Source organism: Conger conger, chromosome 8 (genome assembly GCF_963514075.1).
Source record: "Conger conger chromosome 8, fConCon1.1, whole genome shotgun sequence".
In the NCBI taxonomy this organism is placed as follows: domain Eukaryota; kingdom Metazoa; phylum Chordata; class Actinopteri; order Anguilliformes; family Congridae; genus Conger; species Conger conger.
In genome coordinates this window covers 32449458-32474341 of record NC_083767.1, presented here as the reverse complement: position 1 = coordinate 32474341, position 24884 = coordinate 32449458, and the positions used below count along the sequence as shown (strand labels likewise).

General features: G+C 43.3%; 2 protein-coding genes across 4 annotated transcripts in view; both read right to left on the bottom strand.

Moving 5' to 3' along the window:
- Positions 1–10368: 10368 nt before the first annotated feature.
- On the bottom strand, positions 10369–15398 carry spry1 (sprouty homolog 1, antagonist of FGF signaling (Drosophila)). 2 transcript variants are annotated; one of them, XM_061252179.1, is made up of 2 exons: positions 14103–15398; positions 10369–12203 (listed from the first exon to the last, which is right to left on the bottom strand). In XM_061252179.1, exon 2 carries the CDS (start codon positions 12146–12148, stop codon positions 11156–11158), a length of 993 nt encoding a protein of 330 aa, XP_061108163.1. In that variant the 5' UTR covers positions 12149–12203; positions 14103–15398; the 3' UTR covers positions 10369–11155. The 2 variants fall into 2 exon arrangements, with proteins under 2 accessions (XP_061108163.1, XP_061108164.1); XM_061252180.1 differs by lacking the exon at positions 14103–15398 and adding an exon at positions 13381–13913.
- A 1019-nt stretch (positions 15399–16417) lies between these two features.
- The window catches only part of afg2a (AFG2 AAA ATPase homolog A), a 119392-nt gene continuing 110925 nt past the window's right edge, over positions 16418–24884 (bottom strand). Inside the window, exon 16 of one of the 2 annotated variants that reach the window (XM_061252103.1) lies at positions 16418–16924. In XM_061252103.1, coding sequence (XP_061108087.1) covers positions 16748–16924 — 177 coding nt within the window. In that variant the 3' untranslated portion in view covers positions 16418–16747. Of the gene's footprint in view, positions 16925–22217; positions 22595–24884 lie in introns of those variants that run through there. The other variant, XM_061252104.1, reaches the window with a different exon arrangement.

Sequence of the window (24884 nt, the reverse complement as noted above, 5' to 3'; positions counted from 1 at the left end):
CGCAGTCTGCCTGAAGTTAACGTCTTATTTACAAAGGCTACAGATAATTATGCATCAGCGAATGAGACTGCCTACGAACTGCATTTTGCGAAGAGACAGATCTCAAACCGTGAAGTTAAAACAGGCGTATAGTGAATCTTGAATCTTCACTGCGTGTGGCGATATACATGTCGGCTGCAACATGAAAGTGTATCCAGTGCAGGACAAAATGTGTACACATTCCAGCTGTGGCAATTAAAAGCAGAAAATCATTGCATTTAGCATACTCATATGTTTTACTAGCGGATTTTTTTCAAACTTCAGTCAGTGCCACTACAGTTGAGCATGTTATTTCAGTCACTTCCCACTGCTTCGCATGAGATATTGCTACATTTAATCAATTATTACAACACACAGTCTTAATTATTGCTTGGCTGCAATCATTAATTAATATTTGCTATGAATAATATGTCTGATAATTTCTTGCTCTGGGGGTTGAAATAGAGTAGTGATTCTTGTTGCAGTGTGAGTATTTCAGTGCATCTTCAAAGCCTCTGTGTTTCATAGGTGCACCTGAAAATCGGCACAAAAGGCTTAGTAAATCTGGTCCATTGTGTGCAGCTCAACAGGCAGACTCGATCAGCAGGGGTCACTGGTACACGATCAGGCACCTTTATCCAGGCCCACTGAAATCCTCCCCTCTCTGGGTGATGCTAGTGGGATGCTGACTGTAGCCAGCACGGCTGCACCAAGTCATCTCTGACGTGGTCCAGATTCAGACATCCATGCTCTTGGCCAGTGTCTTATTAGTGTGATATCAACATACTATGGCTTTCCAAGCTGGGTTGATCGAAGAGGCCAGGGCATGAGGGTATGGGAGCAGGGAAGGTTTTCAAAGTTGTTTCAAATCCAGGTCAACACCTTTGTTATATCGCACTGTGTGTGCATGTACCTGTGAGTATGAGGGTGTATAAGTGCGTGTGTGTGCATATGTGTGTGTCTATGAGAATGTGTGTGTATGTACACTGAGCTCCACTGTACATACATATAGTGACATATTCTTTCTTGATTTGGCTCGGCCTGATTAGGGCGGCCTGTAGCGTAGTGGTTAAAGTACATGACAGGCACACGCAAGGTTGTGGTTCGAATCCTGGTGGAGCCACAATAAGATCTGCACAGCTGTTGGGCCCTTGAGCAAGGCCCTTAACCCTGCATTACTCCAGGGGAGGATTGTCTCCTGCTTAGTGTAATCAACTGTACATCGCTCTGGATAAGAGCGTCTGCCAAATGCCAATAATGTAATATAGTGGCTCTGTACTCATCTCAAAATAATTTAAAGTGCTGATTTACAGCTTTGAACAAGTATTTTTATACATTTTCATTTCACAGTGTAGAAATTACAGCACTTTTTATTCAAAGTGTCCTATTTCAGGGTACCAAACAATTTGGGACAAATGGCTTCACAGGTGTGTGTGTGTGTGTGTGTGAATGCATGCATGTGTCTGTGAATAAGGCTTGAAAGCCTTAATGAAGGCCAGTAGGAAAGCATGTTTTCAGTAACGTCTCTCATCAGCTGTAATCAGGCGGGCTGTCCTGTCTATTCTCACATATTCAGGCTCCTGTCCCAGTTCTCCAGCTGTAACCTGAGATCGGCCCCTTTGTTGCCGTCTACAGGACCATAGGAACAGTGGAGGTCATTTGCTTCGGTCCTGTCCTCCGAGCAGCACTGTGTTCAGGGTCATATTCTGTATGTGTGTGCATATGTACATTTAGAAAACATAAACCAGGAGAGTTTATGTTGACTTTTTTTATCAAAGCACCCAGCCTCAGAGCTACTTCCACTGCTTCATTATATGTGTGTAAGAAAATCTTATACTTAAGAAACTTATAGTGATCTAGGATAAAGCTTTCCTATTCCCTACATAGGCAATGATAATAGTGATTTCCTCTTCGCACTTATACTTGTGTTTGATTTGCACTTTGTTGTACGTCGCTCTGGATAAGAGCGTCTGCTCAATGCCATGTAATGTAATGTAATTTCACCTGTGGAAAGGTGAGCGTCTGCTGAAGGGTAACATAACAGCCCCCCCCCCCTCCACAGTCATCCATGCCCCCACCTCATTGTAGTGACCAGGGTGCAGTGCAGAGGTGACAGGCCAGGGGATAGCCTCTAACATGACACCCCTACCTCCCAGAGCTGGGGCACAGGTCTGATACCCCAAGGTCTCCAAAGCCCCCTTTTGTTCTTCCTTTTCTAACTCAGAACTAAAACATGGCCGCGTTCCTAGCCAAGCGATGGGGACTTGGCCCTACCTAATCAAGGTCAAGAGGTCACTTCCCAACAACTGGCCTATAAAAGATTATTTCCAGCCATGGGGGGAGGGGGATTCTTTCTGTATGGGAGGGTTAGGGTTAGGGGGGAGGGGGAGTTAGTTGGAGGATGGGGGTAGAGGGGTGGGTTTCTGTCTGTGTGGGAGGGTTAGGGTTAGGAGGGGGGGAGGGCAAAGGGTGGGAGGAAGTGAATTAAAAAAAGGCAGCAGACAAGAACCATCTGGCGGGATTGCATGGCCTAATCTTGAAAGGTGTGGGGGAGACCCCCCCCCCCCGACCCCCCCCAAACACACACACACACACACACACACATTACATTACATTACATTACAGTTACTGACACACAGACTGATAAGGGCTGCTGCCTCCCTGGAATGAATTTCAGCCCTTTATAGATTTTATGGTAAATTAAATGGAGTAGTGGGGGTGGGGGAATTTAACAGTCTCACTCATAGCCACCCCCTCCACACCCAGGGAACGGAGCAAAACTAAACACACAATCTCACCTTCGAGGGACATCACGTAACATTTTTATATTTTCTATATACTCAGTGAGCACTTTAATAGGTATTTATTACTTATTACTGCTGCTGTAGCCTATCCACTAGGAGGTTTGACGCGTTGTGTGTTCAGAGTAGAACAGCAGATTTTTTTCTCTGTTTTCTCTGCAGTTGTGTGTGGAAAACCCCAGTAGATCAACTGTTTCTGAGATACTCAAACCACCCTGTCAGGCACCAACAATCATCTCACAGTCAAAGTCACTTTGATTATGCTGCCCTGGAACCAAAAGAAGCTAAGCACTGCATAGTAATATGTGGAGCTGAAGCTGAACATGTGCAGTCTGTAAGTATTTGGGCAGTGGTACAATTTCCGTTTTTTAGGCTCTGTACTCCAGCATGTTGGATTTGAAATTAAACAATGAATATGAATATGTTATAGTGCAGACTGTCACCTTTAATTAACATCCATTTCATACATATTCCCCCATTTTAGGAGGCCAAAATTAATTTCAGTTACTTTCAGTATCTACTATTGCTTCTAGCCTTTTGTTTGCCTTTGGAATCTGTTAATGGTGTTTGTCGACATGAGAACCAGAGTTGTGCCAATGAACGTCTACGAAGCTTGTGGTAGCCATACATGCCCAAACCATAACACCACCACCATGTTTCACAGATGAGGGGGGTGGTTTGGTTCTTGTGTGGTTCCTTTTCTTTTCTTTCTTTTCTTAATTATGCCGCAAAGTTCTTCAGTTGTCAACTGTTAAGGTCTTGCAGACCATTTGCAATTATTGGGTTCACCAGTGCTCTCTTTCTTAATGATGTTCCAAACAGTGGAATTCGGTAAGCTTTTGTCTGGCCAATGTCTCCGACTGTTTTAGTCTTAATGGCTTCCTTGTCTGTCATTGGCACAACTCTGGGCCTCATGTTGACAAAAGCCAATACCAGGCAAAGGCAAACAAAAGCCTAGAATCAAGACTAGATATTGAAAGCATTCTTGTACCTGCACTAAGGAAGTAATTGAATACACCTGACTATTCAGAAATGGCTGAGAAGCCAACCGTTCAATTACTTTTCGTCCCCTAAAATGGGGGGAGGGAGGGGGTGCTATGTATAAAAAGGGATGTGATTCCTATATGGATAACCCAATATGGATGTAAATTCCCTCAAATTAAAGGGGACAGTCTGCATCTTAACCTCACATTTGTTGTTCATGTCCATTGAAATGGATGTCAGGTCTGAATGCTTGTGAAAATGACTACCTGCCTATCCATCTATGAGTCTATTAATCACTTTGATTATTTATATTCACACTCGATTGAATCATGAAAAGGAATAGAAAATATGTATATTTTGTCCCACCCATGTTAAATGTTATCACTCGTACATCTAAAATATTGATGGTTCACAGAGAAGGGGGAGGGATAAACAGTGTTGTGGTTTGAGGGTGCTTGTTGCTTCAATTCCTCTCTTGACCTTTAGAAGTCCAAAATTACCTATTGTACCTTTAAACATGAGCTCTTACTGCAAATTTCAAAGCCATATTGCTTTTTATTTTCATCTTTTACTGTTTATAAGTGATATAAAAAAGGAAAGGGGCCCTGTACAAAAGTTTGGGAGCCCCTTTGGAGTATTACATTAACATTAATGGCATTTGGTAGACGCTCTTTGTTATTCTTTGTGATCCATTTCCACCAATAAGGAGAAGGCTACAAAAACTGTCTCAATGTGTCAAACTACCTTTTTCACTGTAAGAAACATTAGAAAATGGAAGGCAAATGGAACAGTTGAAATCAAGGCATGGTCTGGAACACCAAGAAAGATTTCAGAGCTACAAAAAAGAGTTGTCAGAAAGAACAACCTAAACACAAAATTAAGCGTTAGAAGTATGCAAAAGAAAATATTGAGAAGCCTGAAGCCTTTCGGAACAATATGCTTTGGACTGAAAAAACCAAAATGGGATGGAACTTTTTGGCCACCACCAAAGAAAGTATATTTGGAGAAAAAAGGGTGAGTGCTTTGCAGAGAATAACACCTTGCCAACTATTAAGCATGGAGGTGGATCCATTATGCTTTGGGGTTGTGTGGCAGCTGGGGGCACAGGAAATATTGTGGGAGTGGAAGGAAGAATGGATTTCACCAACTATCAAGAAATTCTAGAGGCTAATGTTTGAAGGTCAGTGCAGACATTGAACTTGAAGAGAGGCTGGGTATTCCAGCAAGACAATGATCTAAATCATACCTCGAAATCAACCATTAAGTACCGCCAGGAAAGACAGATGAAGGTTTTGGAATGGCCCCCACCGTCACCAGACTTTTATTTAGAATATTATTTCAAATCTGTGGAGAGATCTCAAACATGCCATGTATGCAAGGAGGCCGAAGACTATTTCTGAGCTAGAGGCGTTCTGGCAGGAATAATGGAAAAAAATGGAATTGAAAGACTGGAACTGAAAGTGAAGATTGGAAGACTCTATCTGGCTCCAGGAAGCGTTTGTAAGCTGTTATAGTTGATATTAATTTTTAATTATAGTTTTTAATATATTTGATAAAGTATTTTTGACCAGGGGCGCCCACATTTTTGCTGTGATAAAGGTTACTTGATTTGACGACTCTGAGGTATTGCTGATGTAACAGGTGAGAAATTGCCTGAGTCCAAGGTGGGATTTGAACCCCGGCCTCTCACTTGTCCAAATTATTTGTTGAACGAATGCATTACCAGTCAGCTAAAGACGAACTCGCCCCTAGCCAAGGGCAACAACGTTCTTTTTGAATTTGAGGGTTACGTCATCGGGGAGCGCCGTCGCGATAACCTGCTACCAGCCTTCGCTTTCACTGCACCATCTGTGCTTACTAGCGAACTAGCTGAGCTAACCACGATACACTGACATTCGGTGTCAACTATTTGGGCTATACTTGATTAGTGATTGATTAGTCAGGGTCTACTAAATAGCCAATCATAAGACTGTTAAGTATATAAATAAAAACACCAAACATGTGATATCCATTGCAATGGACACAGGGTCTGAAGTGGTTAAAAAATAGCTGGTGTATATTTCATAGCAAATGACACTCACTCAGAATTATTTTAGGCCTTTTTGAATTATCTGATGTTTATTATTTAATGAAGAGCAGTTAGGGGAGGAATCGACCTCGAGCAGTCAGCGTCCACGAGGTGCATGGGTGTGCGAGATGGAGGTTCTGCGCTGCCTCACTAATAACTTCTGTTTCAAAAAAACAGCAACATGGACAAATGGGCATCATGTCGGCAGGGAGGGAGTTGTTCCACTTACCTCTGAAATGCCCTCTGTGGGTGTTGGTTTTGGGTAAGTCACAAAGTTTAAATGGATAACTAGTGCGCAGGAGGGAACCATGTGCGCCAACCTCTGCTGTGGAAATGGCTAAAAACGAAAGCAATCTGTGAGCGGAAATGACGTGCCGACAGGTCTAAACCCTAGCGGCCCTACAGCACGTTGAGACTGGAGGGGGAAAATAAATGAAATAAAATAAATACCTCAAATGAAGTAGTTTGGCCTTCAGCTACCGAAATAAATACACAAAAATAAATACATTTAGCAATAGGAAAGTTTTAACCCTCCAGTGACCAACTGAGGACAGATATGACCCCAAACATATACATTTTTTACTATCTTTATGCTAATATACTTAATCCTTCCAAAGATTTCTTGTGAATCAACTTGTCCTCAATAAATACAACCCATTGTTTCTGGTTTCTGCCTTAATTTGGACTGATGTGATGATTTGGTGATGACATAGCCCATCCTTTGGGGTCATATACACTGATCAGCCACAACATTAACAAACCACTGTCAGGTGAAGTAACATTGATAATCTCATTACAATGGCACTTGTCAAGGGGTGGGATATATAAGGCAAAAAATGGACAGTCAGATCTTGAAGTTGATGTGTTGGAAGAAGGAAAAATGGGCACGCATAATGATCTGAGAGACTTTGACAAGGGGCCAAACTGTGATGGCTAGACAACTGGGTCAGAGCATGAAGGCCAACTGGTGAACCAGCAACAGGGTCATGGGCAGCCAAGGCACATTTATGTGAGTGGGGAGTGAAGGCTAGCCTGTCTGGTCCGATCCGACAGAAGAGCTACTGTAGCACAAATTGCTGAAAACGTTAATGCTGGCTATGATAGAAAGGACATGTGAGCGTCAGAACTTGAAGCAATGGAAGAAGGTGGCCTGGTTTGATGAATCACTTTTTCTTTACATCATGTGGATGGATGCGTGTGTGCCACACTGCAAAAATTGTTCAGGAATGGTTTGAGGAACATGACAAAGAGTTCAAGGTGTTGACTTGGCCTCTGAATTCCCCAGATCTCAATCCGATGAAGCATCTGTGGGACGAGCTGGATAAACAAGTTTCATCCCTGGAGGCCCCACCTTGCAGGACTTAAAGGATCTGCTGCTAACGTCTTGGTGCCAGATACCAGAGGACACCTTCAGAGGTCCTGTGGAGTCCATGCTTTGATGGGTTAGAGCTGTTTTGGCAGCACAAGGGGGACCTACACAATATTAGGCAGGTGGTTTTAATGTGGTGGCTGATCGATGTATGACCCCAGTCAAAACCAACACATTCTATGTGACTTAATAAAGGAATCTTTGTAATAATCCAGATTATCACAAGATATGAAGTGATACGTACTCACAGATTTATTTGGCAGGTACAATTATGTTCCAAATCAAAAGTATTGTATATACACTCACCGAGCACTTAATTAGGTATGTATTAGACTTATGATAACAAGAGTTATGATGCGTTGTGTGTTCAGAGATGCTCTTCTGCATACTACTGTTGTAATGTGTGGTTTGCATTTGCATTACTGTCACCTTCCGGTCAGCTTTGACCATTCTCCTCTGACGTCTCTCATTAACAAGGCGTTTCTGTCTGCAGAACTGCTGCTCACTGGATTCTTCTTTTTTTGCACCATACTTTGCAAACTCGAGACTAGTGTGCATGAAAATCCCAGGAGATCAGCAGTTTCTGAGATACTCAAACCACCCTGTCTGCCACCAACAATCATTCCAAGGTCAAAGTAACTTAGATCCCTTTTTTTGCCCATTCTGATGGTTGATGTGAACATTAACTGAAGCTCCTGACCTGTATCTACATGATTGTAAGCATTGCACTGCTGCCACACAATTGGCTGATTATAAAATCGTATTAATAAGTAGGTGTAATAAAGTAAAAAAGTTCCTTATAAAGTGCTTGGTGAGTGTATGTGTTTAATTAAAATGTCAGAGGGTACATTTTAAATGTTTAAGTTATAAACATTGAAACATTCTAATGTTAGAAATTTGGTATTTCACATGGCACAGTAAAGTATGGGGAAAATGTGTAAATGTAACAATTTTGGGCATGAAGTAGGGGATGTAAGTGGCTCAGAGGCTGCAGAACAGTTAAGCAACAGCACACACTGAGCTTGTAAATAGTATCACTGACTGACTGATCCCCTGATTGAGCTCACAAATACATATCAGAACAGTGTCATATCACATCCAAGACAAGGATATACGCAATTTATCACTGGCCACACATGGGTTACTATTCCCCTTTTTTATAGCCAATGTGGGTAACCCTATTACTAAATGTGCTGTAACTGTAATACTATAGATATATAGTTTTGTTCTTTATGAAAATGGAATGCCTTTGACATGTTTAATGACATTTTAATAACAATCTAAATGGTTCTGAATTGATTCTTTTTCATAAAATGTGAAATCAAAATGTGAGTCGTATCTGATCCCAGTTCGTGATTACAGGGCGTGAAATATGTTGGTCGCTTAAGGGTTAAAATGTATAAGCATAGAAACTTAGCAATCTTAGCTTCTCCCCTCAATGACAACAATCAAAGTATATGCTGAAAAGCATTCATCAAGTAAAAATTGTTGCGATTCTGGCAGATCAGAACCTGTGTACAGTACGCCCTCTTTACCCTTCACCAAGCTTTCAGATTTCCCAACAAACATTACCTACTGTTAATCAGCAGTAACATTTCACCCCAGCTACTTCCCCTGCATCCCAGGGCTCCGCTGTGAAACCTGAACAGCCCCTCATTGTCTGTGATTGTCCAGGGGCCAGAGGCAAACGGGTCTCGAATGGCAGCCCTGAAAGGCAACAGGAAATTGGCAAACCGCTAATCTGCGCTAAACTATTCATAGTAACAAAAGGTACATTCCTCCCTGAGAGAGGAGGGAGAGGGGGGGCGGGTAGGAAGAGAATGAAAAGGAGAAGAATAATTCTAGAAAGGCCCATTTAGGGGAGGTCCTGTTACCGCAGAGTGCTGACCCTCACAAAATGATACACATACTCTCACACACACACACACACACACGTCCTGATACACAAACACACAGCTGGTATTTTTCACTGCTACAGAAAGGAACGTAATGACTTATCAGGTGTACCTGGGCATTATTAAAACCATGACACCATTACAGTCAGGAAACTATTAGGCAACGTGTGAAACAATCACAAGGTTCTGCAGTGCTCGTTTCCAATGACTCAAAGTTGCTGAAGAAGAAAAAAAAAAACAGGGAGGGGTGGGTTGAAATGCTATTCCACCCCTTTGTATTTATGTTTACCTAAAGAAAGCAGAGCAGCAATTACACAAAATACCACAATCGCACAATCCAAGAAACGCCAACCCCTGTTACACAGGCCTGAGGGCACTACCATAGCAAATCTAAAAATATCCTGTGGTTAATTACTCACTCTGGGTGTTCAAAGGCAAACCCCAGCGGTATTTATGGAGGGTTGCGCCTCTCTTCTCGGTCAAAACTGTCGGAGGCATCTGTCAGACGGATGTGCTTGGGGACAGACAAGTGTGGCCCCCCGGGGAGTGGTGGTGGGGGTGTGGGGTGTCAAACTTCTGCAATAGACAAAATCCCTCGGAAAGAAACGAAACCAAATGGAAGGGTTCCTTCCCTGTCACTTCCTGCAGCGCTAAAACCGTGCAATAAAAATCGAGCTCCGCTAGCGGTTTATTATCTTTGAACAGGTGTACACTGGCTGATGGAGCAGCCCTTATTTCTTACAGCCATTCAGACCGGGACACAGTTTTAGTGCAGTAGTTGGCAACAGAAAACTCTCTAAATAATGCCAGTAAAAGTAGAGATGTCTGGGTTGCTTTTCTCCGGCCACTGTGTTGACCTTTAGAGGTGTTGGTTTAGTCGTCTGGCAGAAGTTTGGTCAAAGCTAAGCAAACCGCATCCGTTCCCGTTCCACGACATTTTGCGCTTGACCACAAATTCCTTTTGACACAGGAAGCCTTGACAAAATAAAGAATATGTTTTGTGGCTTAAAAGCTGTGCCGTCCATAACTCTGGTCATGGTCTGATTGAGAACTTAACAGCTAATACACAAAGCTATAGTCCTCAACGCTAACCATCAGAAACCGAGTCTGGATATCTAATAAGTAAAATAATTTTGGTAACTGAAAACATCTCCTATATTAGAGACCACAGTAAGATGTTTCAAGGGAAACTAGGCTAATGGGAACCAAAAAAAAAAACAAGACACAAAGGCATTATTTTTCATTAATTAATATATTTTTTGAATTATAGTTAACAGTTTTTTCTTTTGTGCCACCCTTTAATTTTTCAGTAAGTATTGATATTTTGTTATATTCAGACATGAGTAAATTTCAAGACTGTCTTTTGCAATAAATATCATAAAATAATAGCGCTTGACATAATAAATATTCTTTACAAGACAGACATTTTTCTTTAAAAAATAGCCAGATTTTCATCTTTAAGATTTATACATACAATTTACAACAATAAAAAAAATGCCACAGAGTGAATGAAGAAGTTTGGAGTGGGGGGAAGGGTAAAAAAGGCATTTCTACGAGAACCAGTGATGAGGTTAAAGTGTGACAGAGTGAGAGAGAGATGGAGAGAGAGGAAAGAGGGAGAGAGAGAGAGAGAGATGCTATGGATAGCAACATATTTTCCAGATAGTCCTTCACAGATTTGGCAAGAGGCTACTCTCACACAAAGTTGGAAGAAACAAGAGGACCTTCCTAGCTGAAAAAAAAAAAATTCTTTACAAGGAGTGAAGATTGTTAATGAGTATCTGAGGAGAAATTGGCAGGGCAAACACTGGATTGTAGAGGGGTCTTGAAGAAGGTTTGAAGAAGGGGGTTGGGGGGAGGGAGGGGTTCATACTCATTTTGGGCCATGAAGGGTTTCTCAGTGGAGAAAGTAGGAGATGGGGGGGATTGGGCGGGGTGGGAGGTGCTTAAACATCAATAATTATTATTATTATTATTATCATCATTATAATCAAGTGAGCTAATCCTCCCCATTCCAGAATCAGAAAGGCTTTTCCTGGGCCCTAGGGGGCGACCAGTTCTCCAGCTTGCAGTAGACAGTGTTGGAGTTCTTGCAGCGGCAGCCGGGCCTCTTAGCCTGGTCGTAGCAGCGCTGGCAAGCCTTGACACAGCCCTTGGCGGGTGGGTAGCACAGTAAACAGGGGAAAAGGGCCGACATTAATCCCATGCAGAGGAAGCGTGAGCAGCAGTGGGAGCGTGACAGGGAGCAGGGGCTATCTGCGCACGAGTCTCCCTCGTCGTCGTTGGAGCAGTGGTAGAAAAGCCCCTTGACCAGGCACATGCAGGTGCCATGTTCCACCAGGGTCTCGGCCGAGCACAGACATTGCCCGCCGCAGGCCAGGCAGGAGGGTAGCGTCCTGGGGGCGGTACACTCGGCGCACTTGCACCTCCTGCACTGCTCGCACACCAAGCGGTGTCCGGAGGCGCAGTCCTCCTCCTCCTCCTGTGCCTCCTTCTTCTTCCAAGAGGTGGGGGGCTTCAGCGGCTCCTCTGGAGGGGGCTGCGTGCGGCTTTTCGGCTGAGTCCGGATGGGCCGGTGGTGTGGCGAGCTCAGGCGGCCCGGCTGGGGCCGACCCAGGAGGCCCTGCTCCGACGAGACGCTGCTGTTGCTGCCCGAGCTGGCGGCGCTGCCCGTGCTGGTGGAGCGGCTCAGCACCGGGGCGCCGGGGCCGTGCCTGGGGGCCCGGCGCTCATAGGCTTCGTCGTCATTGTTGTTGTTGACGCCGACGACCTCGTGAGTTCTCTCCCGCTTATCGGGCCGGGGCGCGGCCCTAGGGGGGGCAGGCCTCCGGGGGCCAGTGGGGCCCTCGGTGTAGTTGTTGCAGGAGCGGATGGCCCGGATCTGGTCCAGCGAGAGGATGGCGGCGTGCTGGAGGTCCCCGTCGAACTCGAGCCGGGGCCGCCCCTCCGGCGGCTGCAGGGAGGCTAGTCCGCCGCCTCCTCCACCCCCGCCACGCTGACTATGGTGCTCCATCTGGGGCTATCACCACTTCCGACGTTCACCGCGGACTTGGCGTGCATCTGAGATCCTAAGTGCCAGGAACCACCAGAACAGGAACCAGGAACCGCCATGAGGAACAGGATTTAAAAAAAACAAAAACAAGGAGAACCAAAATTAAGGCATTGTCTCTCCACAATTACAACAGAGGAAGAAGTGGGGTTGGCAGAGCATGAGAGTTACCGCCACAAGCCACACGCTACAAATTCAGAAGTTTGAATGCACTCTCAAGCCTTTAAGGTGTGAGATCGCAAATATGCGATTAGAATGTTCTTAAGTGAATGTAACAATCACTACTGGTAATTGAAAATAATCAGAAAGTTCTAAAAATGTGACTTTTGAAAAACATTCCAGAAAATGGTGCGAGCTCCTTTATTTTGGGAATGCACATTTCACCTACTGAGGAATCCATAGGCCTCATTTCAGAAAAGGTATTTTCAAAATAAACGAATAAACTAATAAAACATTACCAGCATCAATCAGGCAGTGCATAAAAGTTTAAACTTGCAAAGCATTGCATTTAGTCTATGAATCAAAAAAATTACTGCCATTAAAAAAAAGATTTGTGCCCTTGCACAACTGCATTTTTAAAAAACCTGGAAAGGGAAGTAAGCTGCAGGAAAGTTGACTATTAACAGGACTTTAAACAACCTCGCACAATACGCACAAACTGAACTTCAGTACAAACACTTCCCCTCCTCATTTACATTTGTATAGCTAGTTAACATTAAAATGCACCACAGCGGCGAAACGAGGACACGGTCCATGTAGACTGTATGATCTACCTCTTTGAATATAACAGTTAAATTGAATTACACACATTCTATTTATGTGTGGAAAAACAAAAAAAAATGAAACGCATGAAAAATATGATTCGAAAACAACCGATAGCCTACATTTTGAGGTTTCTGCAAGGCCATACAGATTGACTTTTTAATAAATAGCTCTAAGTATCGTGCACCCACAGCAAACTAATTCTACGACGCAGTTCGGAAAAAAGACCCTGCGTTTTGTAAACAATAAACTTGGTCATTACACAATAGGCAACACGAGATTTCGCTTTGTGTGCCGCGTACGTGTATGTAGGCTACAGAACAGAACTTCGCTCCCGACGCGCAATTTAGTGGGCTATACCGACAGAAAAGTATAGTCTTTCAAGAGGAGAAATGGCCTGGCAGTGGGGGAGAAAAAAAAGATACAAGTCTTACCTTGATTTATGAACTCTCGCTAAAACAAAAACTAAACAAAATCGGTCTAGTCTCGGGGCGGTTTAAAAAGTGGACTTCTTTACACCTGGTAGGGAAAAACGTCCGATTCCACTTGCGTATTTCTCTATAACATGTAGATACAGCATGTTGTAAGTAGCCAACTCTTCCCCACTATATTGGGCTACATGCAGCCGGACTCCAGGGTAAAACGGGGGAGAGCTGCGCCCTCTGTGAATGCAATTGAAGTAGTGATTGATAAACAGATACCGGAGAGGAGCAGGGCGGAAGGAAAAACTTATGAATGAAAACAAGCACCGTTGGGGGAGGGGTGTTTGTTAGTTGCCGCAGGAGGGCGAATTCTCCCACTATTAAAGTATGACCGGTCTGTTTTCTTGCCAAGTACAAATGGCGTGTTCTCGGCTCACGCTGAGCGACGCAAAAGAACGGCAACAGTAGCAGAAAGCAGCAAATATTACAGGACTAACATCCGAGACTTTTAATCCGCATTCAGTAGCATGAAACACGTAGAGGACAAACTGCGAAAACGACCCACATTTTGCGACAACGCGAATAGTTAAAGAAAAGTAGCCCCGGGGTGATAGTATATTTATATATAACAGCCAGCCTTAATAGTATAATTGAAAACAAGCGGCCGTGTAACAGTAATAGATTACACCAGGATCTAGAATTAAAGCAAAACGGTACAAAGGGTAAACACTCACCTATATGCAACCATCCATGTTGTCGAATCCATCAAACAATATACCAAGAAAGTCCCGTCCAGTGAACTTGTCCGAAAGCATTAAGGTCCATATCATACATTACAAAAACGACTGTAATTCCACAAGAGGAGGACAGCACGATAAGTGGAGCTTCTCGCTTTTCAACGCGTACAAAAACATGCCAATGCGTTCCAGAAAGGGGGTAAATCCACAGTAAATGCTTGCAGAAACACGCGCCCAGGGCAGCGGAGAGGTTGCGGTACGCCGACGTCAAATCAGCCAATGCTGTTTTGCCCCACAAAAGGATCAGTAACCGACAAAAAAAAAGACAACGTGTTTTTAATTTACTTCAAAGGGAGAAAAAACGTAGTCTACACGTCAGATGCAGGGCAATAAAAAACATATCCGATTGCTGGATTTGCACTTGGGAGAGAAAGCAGAATAGTTATTTCGTCGCGTGCAATGTTCCATCAAAAGCTGGGAACCAACTGAAATGTGACGCGCTCATCAGCACTCCGCCTTGCTGTCTTTAACACTGAATGAATGAGAATGTAGAGTTCTGTGTTTGTTCGACTGGCCAACTCCCATTGGTCATTCACCCCACTGAAAAAGGATACATCGCATCCGCTCTTAATTCATTGGGCAGCTGTGGGGGGCTGGGCGATGGAGAGATGTGTGCAGCCTTTAAGGTAGACCCGTTTTACAAGGTTCCAATAAACACGATCAACCTTCTTCTTTTTGTTTAAAGGTGCAAATAACGCATGAACCAGCAGGGAATTTCATATGATGCAAAGGCTGTAAGCGGTAAGAGTTTTCTATGCCCACGTCTTCAAACGATCAATCAATTATTTTGGAAATAAACCGCGTTTTAGACTACTGCTTTCACTGGCTATTTTACTGGATTGACGGCTGCAACAAACTCAAACTTGTAAGGAAATAGGCCAATGCGTAAAACGGACTAATAACGCGATAGAAAGCAACGGATAGTATGGTTTGTCGAAAACCGACTTGGACGAGATTTATAAGAGGTATAGCCCATTCTTTTAATCTGGGTTCGGTCTCTTGTTTCGACAAACATTGCAGAGCCACCTTAAAAGAGAAGCGTCCCGGGAGGGAGAAAAAGAAAAGATAAGATGTCCCGCTCAGTTCTTGACTGTCTGGTTTGATTGGTGTCGAGGATGCCTTACATCCGGACCCATGAGAATAGGAAGTTCAATACAAAGTCAATCTATCCTATTCAAATGGAAAGTCCGCAGATAGCTGACCTTTACGGCAACCTTCCGTCTGCGGAAGTATAAAAAAAAGTATAAAAACAAGTGCAGCAGTTCCATCACACTTTCTCTTTGGTTACCTTTTAAAACAAGTCTATATAAAATATATTTATGTATTCATTTATTTTCAGTTTTTGGAAATGCAGTGTTTAAACACCGCATAGGAAAATGGGGCCTGTTGCACAGCAGGCGCCGTACTGTTCACAGGAGCGGAAGGAAGTCGTTCATTGATTGCAGCAATTAGCGACTTCAAGAGATAAAAAAACATATTACTTGTCTACACTATTTCTTCACAGTGAATGCAATCTGACCTGCCGACTGATCAGACGGTGGAAACATAGTCAATCGAATTTTAGCCTATCCGTTTTATTGTTTTGTCGGGTATTGTAGACTTGTGTTTTAGTTAACATAGGACAAAATAGACAATGAGATAATACGTTCTTTTTCACCCTAGGAACTGTACCGAAGGGCTGTCATGAATACTTGATAATAGTAAAACAAAACAAATAAATAAAACATAAAGAACTTAAGATGTTCTGTAAGGCACAGAACTCCACAAATATTAACAAAACCAAAATGTTTATTTTATGCTGAAATTCGGTACAGAACATCTTATGTATATAGTTATAATCAGAAATTAGAATCCGAACGAATGCGAAGCTATATTAAAATCTCAAGAAAATGCTTCCATAAAAACATTTTTTGGTCGCTTGAATAGGTTATACGTTAGGTTAAGTAGCCTACATTGCAAAACATTTGAATATCCGCCGAATAAGTTCAATGCTGCAACCTCTCAACTTGATTTATTCTAGTTTTATGCGCGATGTAGTTTTAATGTATTTTGGGTTCACTGTTTAGGCTATAACTGGCATTCCAGAATCAAGACACTGCTTTTGCAAAGTTTCGTGTACACTATAGCCTATATTTAGCATAGACTAAAATCGGAAATGAATGCAGCTTAGATATATTACTTTTATTAGGCTATGGTATGATTGGCCAAATTCAAAGTTTCGGGAGCCGTTCGTCTCATTAAAAACATTAAACTTTTCAAAGCAAACTAATAAACAGCTTTATTATATTTATTCAGTTTTCTTTATTGGTACACGTTTTTCCTGCAAATGCATTTTGTTGTGTAGTCTGAAAGAAAAAGCAGACTTCTGTGTTCGACTTTCTTGCGGCGATGCAAATTCCAGGCGAAAACAGTGCGATCTTCAGACCTCTGTCTCCGCGGCGCCACTTTCGGCCAGCTCCGCGTCCTTGTAATCAGGGGACTCTGTACCCAGCGGAAGAGCGTGCACGCGGGGTGACGCGCGTTCTATTAGTTCCAGTTCTGAAGATTAATTCTCAGCCGTGAACGAGCTCGGCCAGGCCGCCTCAGAGAACGTGCAGACCGCTTTTCTGCTGGAAGCTGATGTAGGACTGAATTAGGGACTCAGGTATCCGGGGCTGCACCAACTCCAGGGCGCCCTCAAAGTGCCTTCCCATGATGCTCCGGGCTCCGATATCCTCCTGCAGGGCCAAGAGGGCAGCCTCCCTGCACACAGCGGTTATCTGCATGGGGCAAACGGGGGAAACAAGAGACAGAGAGCGAGGCTTCATAAAACCACAACATATAGAGCTAGCCGCATGCTGTCAATCAGTTAAAATGTTCTCCGTGGATGGTGGGGGTGTTGATATATGTCCACGCTTATATGGACATACACTCAGTGAGCACTTCATTAGGTATTTATTATTATTTGACCAGACTGGGCTGCGTTTCCCGAAGCCTTCTTAACGCTACGTCGTTATATGCTGTACCTTAACATTTTAGTTTGTTTCCCGAAACGTTTTTAGCTAAGTATACCTTCTGTACGTGATACTTTCGTAAGGGTGGCCTGGGCTACTGAGCTATACCTTATCGATGTTGTCAGCTCACTCCGCTAGTGTCCACCACGGTTACGACCGCAAGCCTCTGATCAGCTGTTGGTCTTAGTTACATCTCAAACTGTTAAGCAATATGTACACTAATAATTCTACAGTTGTATTTGGCCAATACTGTTACTAAAATACCAGATTAATAGGATTGTTTTCATGCAAAGAATAAAATTGTACATTAAGGTGGATGCATGTTGCATTTTATTGAACATGTAGCCTAATTGCCTTTTAAATGATATTTATAAACTGACGACTTCCCACTCTCTCTCTGTGGACTGGAGCGATGTTTAACCAGTTATTTATTTGTTTTGTTGGACACCGTAGTCCTAAAACTGGAAAAATAAATAAATCAATAAAAACAAAAACAGAAAAACGTTTCTATTGTTCACCACAATATCCCCATTTAGTTTGCTGTGAAGCTGTGGGACCGCTTCTTTTTTTAATGTTGTTTTAGTGTTGGTGCGTTTTGCTTGTTGGTGCGCTTTCATTGAAAACGTCAGCCAATCAGAGAAAATAGTGAATTACACCAGTAATGTGGTGGGGCCACTGACAAATCAACCCTGATTGCAAAGTCATTTAAGGCACCTTGACAAAGATATTAAAATAATGTAAATAAAACATGACATGCCAAAGTAGGCGTATTGCCAGGTGGCGTAGTAGGACTAGGTGTCTGAGGTGCCGTGTTCTTGCACCAATTTGGCGAAAATTATATATACGGTTGGATAATTCAGTTTCTAAGTTCATTCTATTAATAAGTTCCCATCAGTAGTGATAAATGCAATATTTTGAAGTATTCCTGCAGTGTTTCATAAATAAATAACACAACTTTATCTCATAACGCAGCCAAGCAGTCGCTGCATGGAGTGAATAGTCCTTGATGGGCCTAGTTACGTCGCAAGTAGAACCTATGCCTTAAGCAACCTCCTAAGGGATAGTTTGGGAAACACCCCTAGAAAAGTGAACAACTTTAGTAAGGTATGCCTTTCAAGTCTTTGTAAAATGCTAAGAGATGCGCCTCTGATCCTAACCTCTCTCATTAACAAGGCGTTTTTGCCCACAGAACTGCTGCTCACTGGATGTCTTGTTTTTCGCAGCATTCTCTGCAAACACTAGGAGACTGTTGTGCGTGAGAATCCCAGGAGATCAGCTGTTTCTGAGATACTCAAACCACCCTGTCTGGTACCAACAATCATTCCAAGGTCAAAGTCACTTAGATCAAATTTCTTCCCCATTCTGACATTTGGTCTGAAAAATAGCTGAACCTCTTGACCACTTCTACATGCTTTTATACATTTAATTTCTGTCACATGATTGGCTGATTACATATTTGCATTAACAAGCTGGCATACAGGTCTACCTAATAAAGTGCTCAGTGAGAGTATATTCTGCAGTGGGCCAGTTGATGTGGTGTGCTTCATGGAATGTCAACCCGTGCAATTTCACAGAATAACAATCTTGGCAGGACACACCACAACACACATTCAGGACACTCATAAAAAAAAGTGTTTACTGAATTTAAGCTCGGACGTAGTTACCAAAATGATCTACGAAAAGAAAGTTGAAACGGTAATCTGAGAGCAGCACAGTAGCAGTGTATGGCGGCTACGAAAATTAAATGATCAGATTAGGAACAAAGTCCAGAAGATGAAAAATTCTCTCTCACACTCTCACTCTCACACACATATACAGGTCTGTCAAAAGATCTACATTACTAGTAAGTCCAGCACTTGATACTATAGTTCCCTGTCATCTATGGGCTGATAAGCCTATGTGAGTGTTTGACAGGGACACACAGCCCATCCGTGGCATGTTAAGACAAATACCGCCACAGAAAAGACACTGCAGGCTTACCTGCATTCATGCAGCCAACACCTAACACCTAAAAATACATCCATTCGATGAAGGTAAGATTGGGTAGATGTTTTCCTTCTCAAAACAATGCAGATGGTGGTTTCAGGATACCAGAGTCACATACAAATGAGATTACCGCATTTTGGGTGATTTACCGCAAAGACTATCTAATTTTAAAAAATGTATTTATTCTTGCTTCATAATTTGTGGCACGCTTAAAACCACCTGATTTCAGGGCATAGCAGGCATAAGCACGACTGCACACAGTCATTCAGAACCCCTCACTATATCGTTCTTAAAAAATAAAATCAAAAAACATTAAAGTGGCCTGTGACACCGGCTAGGTTAAGAACGCGTGTGCGTGCAGTATTTAAAATCACGGAGGCTGAACTTTTACTCGGGCGATTTCCGAGGACTGACAGCACGCCGCGGGCAAAGACAGAACAAGCAGACGAGCTGGGCTCAGCGTAAACAGCCGGCGCGCGCTTCAGCGGCCTCAATGCAGCAGTGTTCTCGGCTTAACTGCGAGCCTGTTCCTTTGGCTCCCTTTATAGAAAAAAAGAAGGGGGGGGGGGGGGTATTGCGTAAGTTGTCGTTTGTAATGAGCGTGTGGTTTTTGGAAGCGGCCGGCGCGCTCTGGAAGGTGGTGGCACGGCTGGGCGCGCGCCTGGTGTTCATCACGCAGATCGCTTCGGAAGTGACTCAGCCACCAGGCGCGTGGAGAATTTCATTTAAAAAAAAAAAAGATTGTGGCCTACATTCGATGTTGCGGTTGCATAATACATTTTAGTATTATAAAACACCATAAAATTTAAATTTCCTTTAAAAAATAGCTAGCCTGCAGTTGCTCCAGCAGCTCAGCACAGACTCAACCAGTCTGAAATACACAAAACCATCTGAGTATCTATCTCAGCCCCCACCTAAAAAAACAAACCAAATCAAGACAACATAAAAAGAACAGGTGTGTCTCCTTCACCTGCAGGTGTTGCTTTTGGAGCTGTTGGGTGTGTGGAAAACAACAGCCATCCAAAGACAACTGATTCACCAGTGGTAATGCACTGTGACTCCCTCTCATAGTCCTGCAGTGCGGTTTCCACTGTGACTCCCTCTCATAGTCCTGCAGTGCGGTTTCCACTGTGACTCCCTCTCATAGTCCTGCAGTGCGGTTTCCACTGTGACTCCCTCTCATAGTCCTGCAGTGCGGTTTCCACTGTGACTCTCTCAATAACTCTCTGCACTGAGGTCTGTGACTCTTTCTCATAGACCTGCAGTGAAGGTATTTAATGCATACACACTTTTTTCAGGGGGATGAGGGGGAGATTTCCATTCGTCCAGATGAAATGGAAAAATGCTGCTCTTCTGTGTGCATCTGGGCTGGAACCCACAACCCCCACCCTCCCTGATTCTCCTTTTTGAACAAAGAGCATAGTTTTAAAAATTTTTGAAGGGAGGCAGGTGCAGGCCAGATGTCAGGAAGTGGATTTTTTTCCTTATTTCGTTCAAGCAGCCAAAGAAGAGCTACTGTGGTGGTAAACCGTGGGGACAGCTTGTTTTCCCCTCGGTGAGGGAATGACACCTGTTGAGCAAGATATTAAACAACAGGGGAGTAAGAACATCACTTCCTTCATGGGTGTGATTTTCCTTTTTTTTTTTTTTTTCTTGATTAATACACAAATATCTGGATCTTTTGTCTTTATTACATTACATTATTGCCATTTGGCAGACGCTCTTATCCAGAGCGACGTACAGTTGATTAGACTAAGCAGGAGACAATCCTCCCCTGGAGCAATGCAGGGTTAAGGGCCTTGCTCAAGGGCCCAACGGCTGTGCGGATCTTATTGTGGCTACACTGGGATTAGAACCACCGAACTGGCGTGTCCCAGTCATTTACCTTAACCACTACACTACAGGCCGCCCTGGAAGTATGGAAGTATAATGACTTTGGCTGACCTTTATCGGGCCTGTAGTGAATGTGCCAGGCCCAAGCCCCAGATCTCTGAGAAGAACACAATCACCTGCACTGGACTGATGGCAGGCCAGGGTATTCAGCAGGAAAGGCAAAATGTAGTTAGGATGAAAATCAGTATTGTCTGATTCATCAGAGAAAATCGCATCCATGCAGCATGAGTGTGTGTGGGGGGTGGGTGTCATTTCCATGTCATGACGACCATCGCCAAATAAAGTATGTTACCAAACACCCCTGAAAGTATCATGTCCATTCATAAACTATGACATACCACTGTTATGAGACAATCTTTGAGACACAATTGACACAACAACCTGCATAGAAGGCTCACTATGATCGGGGTGTCATACCAAAGATTCATTTGAAAATGACTGTCAATTAATAGCTGAAAGCTATGTCACTATGCGCCATGCAGCAGTGGTATGGTGGCGGGGGGCATAAGCATAAATACATGTACAGACAGGTGCCTGGCAGCTCCACTAAATTATGGATAGTCTTACTGCAATACCAGCCCTGTTTGTCACAGCCTTCACCACTACATCCCAAAACAAAAATTGTGATTGTCAGGGTGTCGCTAAAGACTTATCAAACTCTCATAACAAAACATGTGGGTGCCGGACATTCAAGAAATTCGAGCCAATGGCCATGCAGAAGATTTTGGGAAAAACACCACGACTGGCTGGTATGTTTAAAGTACCGTTTGCCTTTTTCCATAGGGACATTATATTTGGGACATTATATTAGGAACATTATATCAGGGACATTATATTTGGGACATTATATTAGGGACATTATATTTGGGACATTATTTGCATATTATGTGCCGTAACTTAAATACCATGCCATGGCGTAGCTGTGGTAATCTCCCTCAAAGAGAAAACTGCCTTCCATTTCACTTTTTTACTTATTTATTAGAGAGAGAGAGAGAGAGAGAGAGAGAGACAGATTTACAGTGGCAGATGAGGCCAGTTGGGTTTTATGAGGATGAAGCAGACATCCTCATCACTCACACACACACACACACGCGTACATACACAAACACACGCTAATTGAGGTCTTGACTGACCCAAACCACAGGATTCACCTTTCCAACCTTCTCGACTGGATACACTGTGCCTCAAAACGTGGCCAAAATGTCTACCTTAAAGGAAAAAAATGAAGGTCAGAAGCAACAAAAATTCAGACCATTTACGGTCTGTCATTTTTCCCAACCACGAGATGGGGAAAGAGAGGAAAAGCGCCGTCTTTCTGGAAACGTAATGGTGCCTTTCTGCAGGTTGGGGGCGGCTTATTTGGGAGCAGGCAGAGCTGAAATGGCCTATGCGGCGTGCGTGCATGCCCCGGATTGGCCGGATTCTGGCAGAGGTGGGCTGAAATTCCGTGGGATGATGTCACGCCTGGCACCCGTGCGAGAGGGATGATGTCAAGGCTGGCGTGCGTTTCGACAGTCCCCATTTTCCGCCGCTACCGCATTGCTAGCCGCCCCCCACCTGGGGACGCACGACATACATGTGTACCACGCCATATATGAAGGACAGGAAGTAATTAGTGTGTCGTGCTTGCAGTCAGAGGAGGTCAGGGGTTTGGCCTGTTCAGCACACACCAGGGTTTGCAAGAATACTATGCTCGTATGCATTTTACTCCTAGTACGTACCGTTCATTCTACCATAAAATAATAATGATAATGATAATACTATTATTCATTAAAAGAAAAACACTCTACATTACATTACATTACATTACATTATTGGCATTTGGCAGACGCTCTTATCCAGAGCGACGTACAACAAAGTGCATACCCATAACCAGGGATAAGTTCGCTGAAAGACCCTAGAGGTAAGTACAATTTCAACTGCTACCTGTACAACAAAGATAAGGACAAGGGCCATTTTTTTTTTTTTTTTTTTGAACAAACAAACAAACAAGAGCAAAAGTGACCAAAGTTAACTATCCAAACACTGCTTACATATAAGCACACTATACATACAATTATTTCCACAGAAACGTACAAGACAAAAGTGGGAATGAGTAAAATGTTCAAATGTAAGTATTATTATTTTATTGTAAAGCCTAAGCTTTTCCTGGTGTTTATCAGTGAACATAGAATCTCCCACGGCTTGGGAAAAGGTGGTTATTGAATCCTGATGCAAGAGAATAACCTGCAGCGGCGACAATTTGTATGAAACGAACAAGAAACGACTACAGCCTGGAGAATAAACTCCTTTGAAATTCCAGTGGCGTTCAAAGCCGAGTCACCACCACAGAGCTGAAATGGAAATGGGAGGTGTGCGAGCAGTCTGACGCCTGCCCCGGGTGTGTGTGAGGAACAGAGCTCGCATGAAAGACAGACTGACTGACAGATTGACGGACTGACTGATCGTCGCGAACGGAGTGAGTGACAGCGCGCCGGTCGTGCCTGGCACTGACGCACGGCATTCCATACCTGCCCAGGCGTTTCCCAGGGCGTCCGCCAGCTTTGCGCTAGTCTCCACAGGCTCGACCTCACCATACGTTACACTGCGCTCGGGCACGTAGCAAGTCACAGACGACAATTCTACATACAGTCCACTTATACAGTCGGACACTGAAAGAGTAGTTGGGTTTAAGAGCCTTGCTGAAATAACACTAATTCTCTCACTTTTCTCTGCCACCATTTCTGTCGCCTACTGTCCATTGAATCATCAGAAACCAGTGAGAAAACCTTTTTATTAAATATATATCACAAACACAGACCCCACTGACACACACAGGTATTTTAGAGCAGCGATTTAACTCAGTCCAGCACTGCACACCCATCACTCAGCATTATAGAAACTTTTTTATTATTACTTTTACTCCACCTCGACCTCACTGACTCTCATACTGGCTAATCAGTCCTCCCCTCCTCCACGATTATACCAGTCCCTTGAAAAGAGTCCTTAAGGAAATGGAAAAATATTGACTCCCAGTTCCTAAAAAACCCTGCTTCCAATCGACAGAGAGGAAATTAAATAATGTATAAATCAAACAGCCATGCAGCGATGGGGGTGGGGGCCCAGCCAGGAGTAATGGGGGAGAAAACAAACATCTCTTCCTCTGAAAGAAGGAGAGGAGAGGAGGAAGGGACCAGCCAAGAGAAATAGGGCCTGACCTCAGTCCCACATGGAGCCTGTTTAGTCATGGGGGCGGCGTGGGGTTACACACACCAGCATTGGCCCAGGAACGCACCAGGAAATGGGGGTGGGCTGTCTTTGAGTGGGCGGATGGCAAAACAAAAGTTGGAGCAGTTTTAAGAAATGCTTATTCTCTTCTGTTTTCTCCCTATCCTTCTCGATCTCTCCTGCCATATTTTCACCATGTCTGTATGAAGAAAATATGCGTTGATCTTTCCACAATGGTCAGGACAGAAGAACCACCACCATCTCCTGACACACTGATACTAAGTCAGGCTATGATATTTTTGTGACTCTTCTTAGAGGCTGTTTATCTTCTTAAAAGGCTATGGATGGAATATGTATGTACATATAATTTATATTTTCACACTTAGAAAACCTAAAAAAGAAACAAAACTAAAAGTCAAATATACCACAAGATATGGTGCAGAGAATGGAAAATATTTTTGCAACAAGTATATGGTCAAATTAAGTGGTCAAGTTTGAAACTGGCAAAAATCTATTTCTTAAAAACACATTGCTGTGAAATATATTTATCAGTGTATTTCCCAAAATGTACACATGCTCGTGATGCTCGTGCAGGCAGTTTCCCAAATCCATTAAAAATCAAACGGAGAAACCTCCAAGC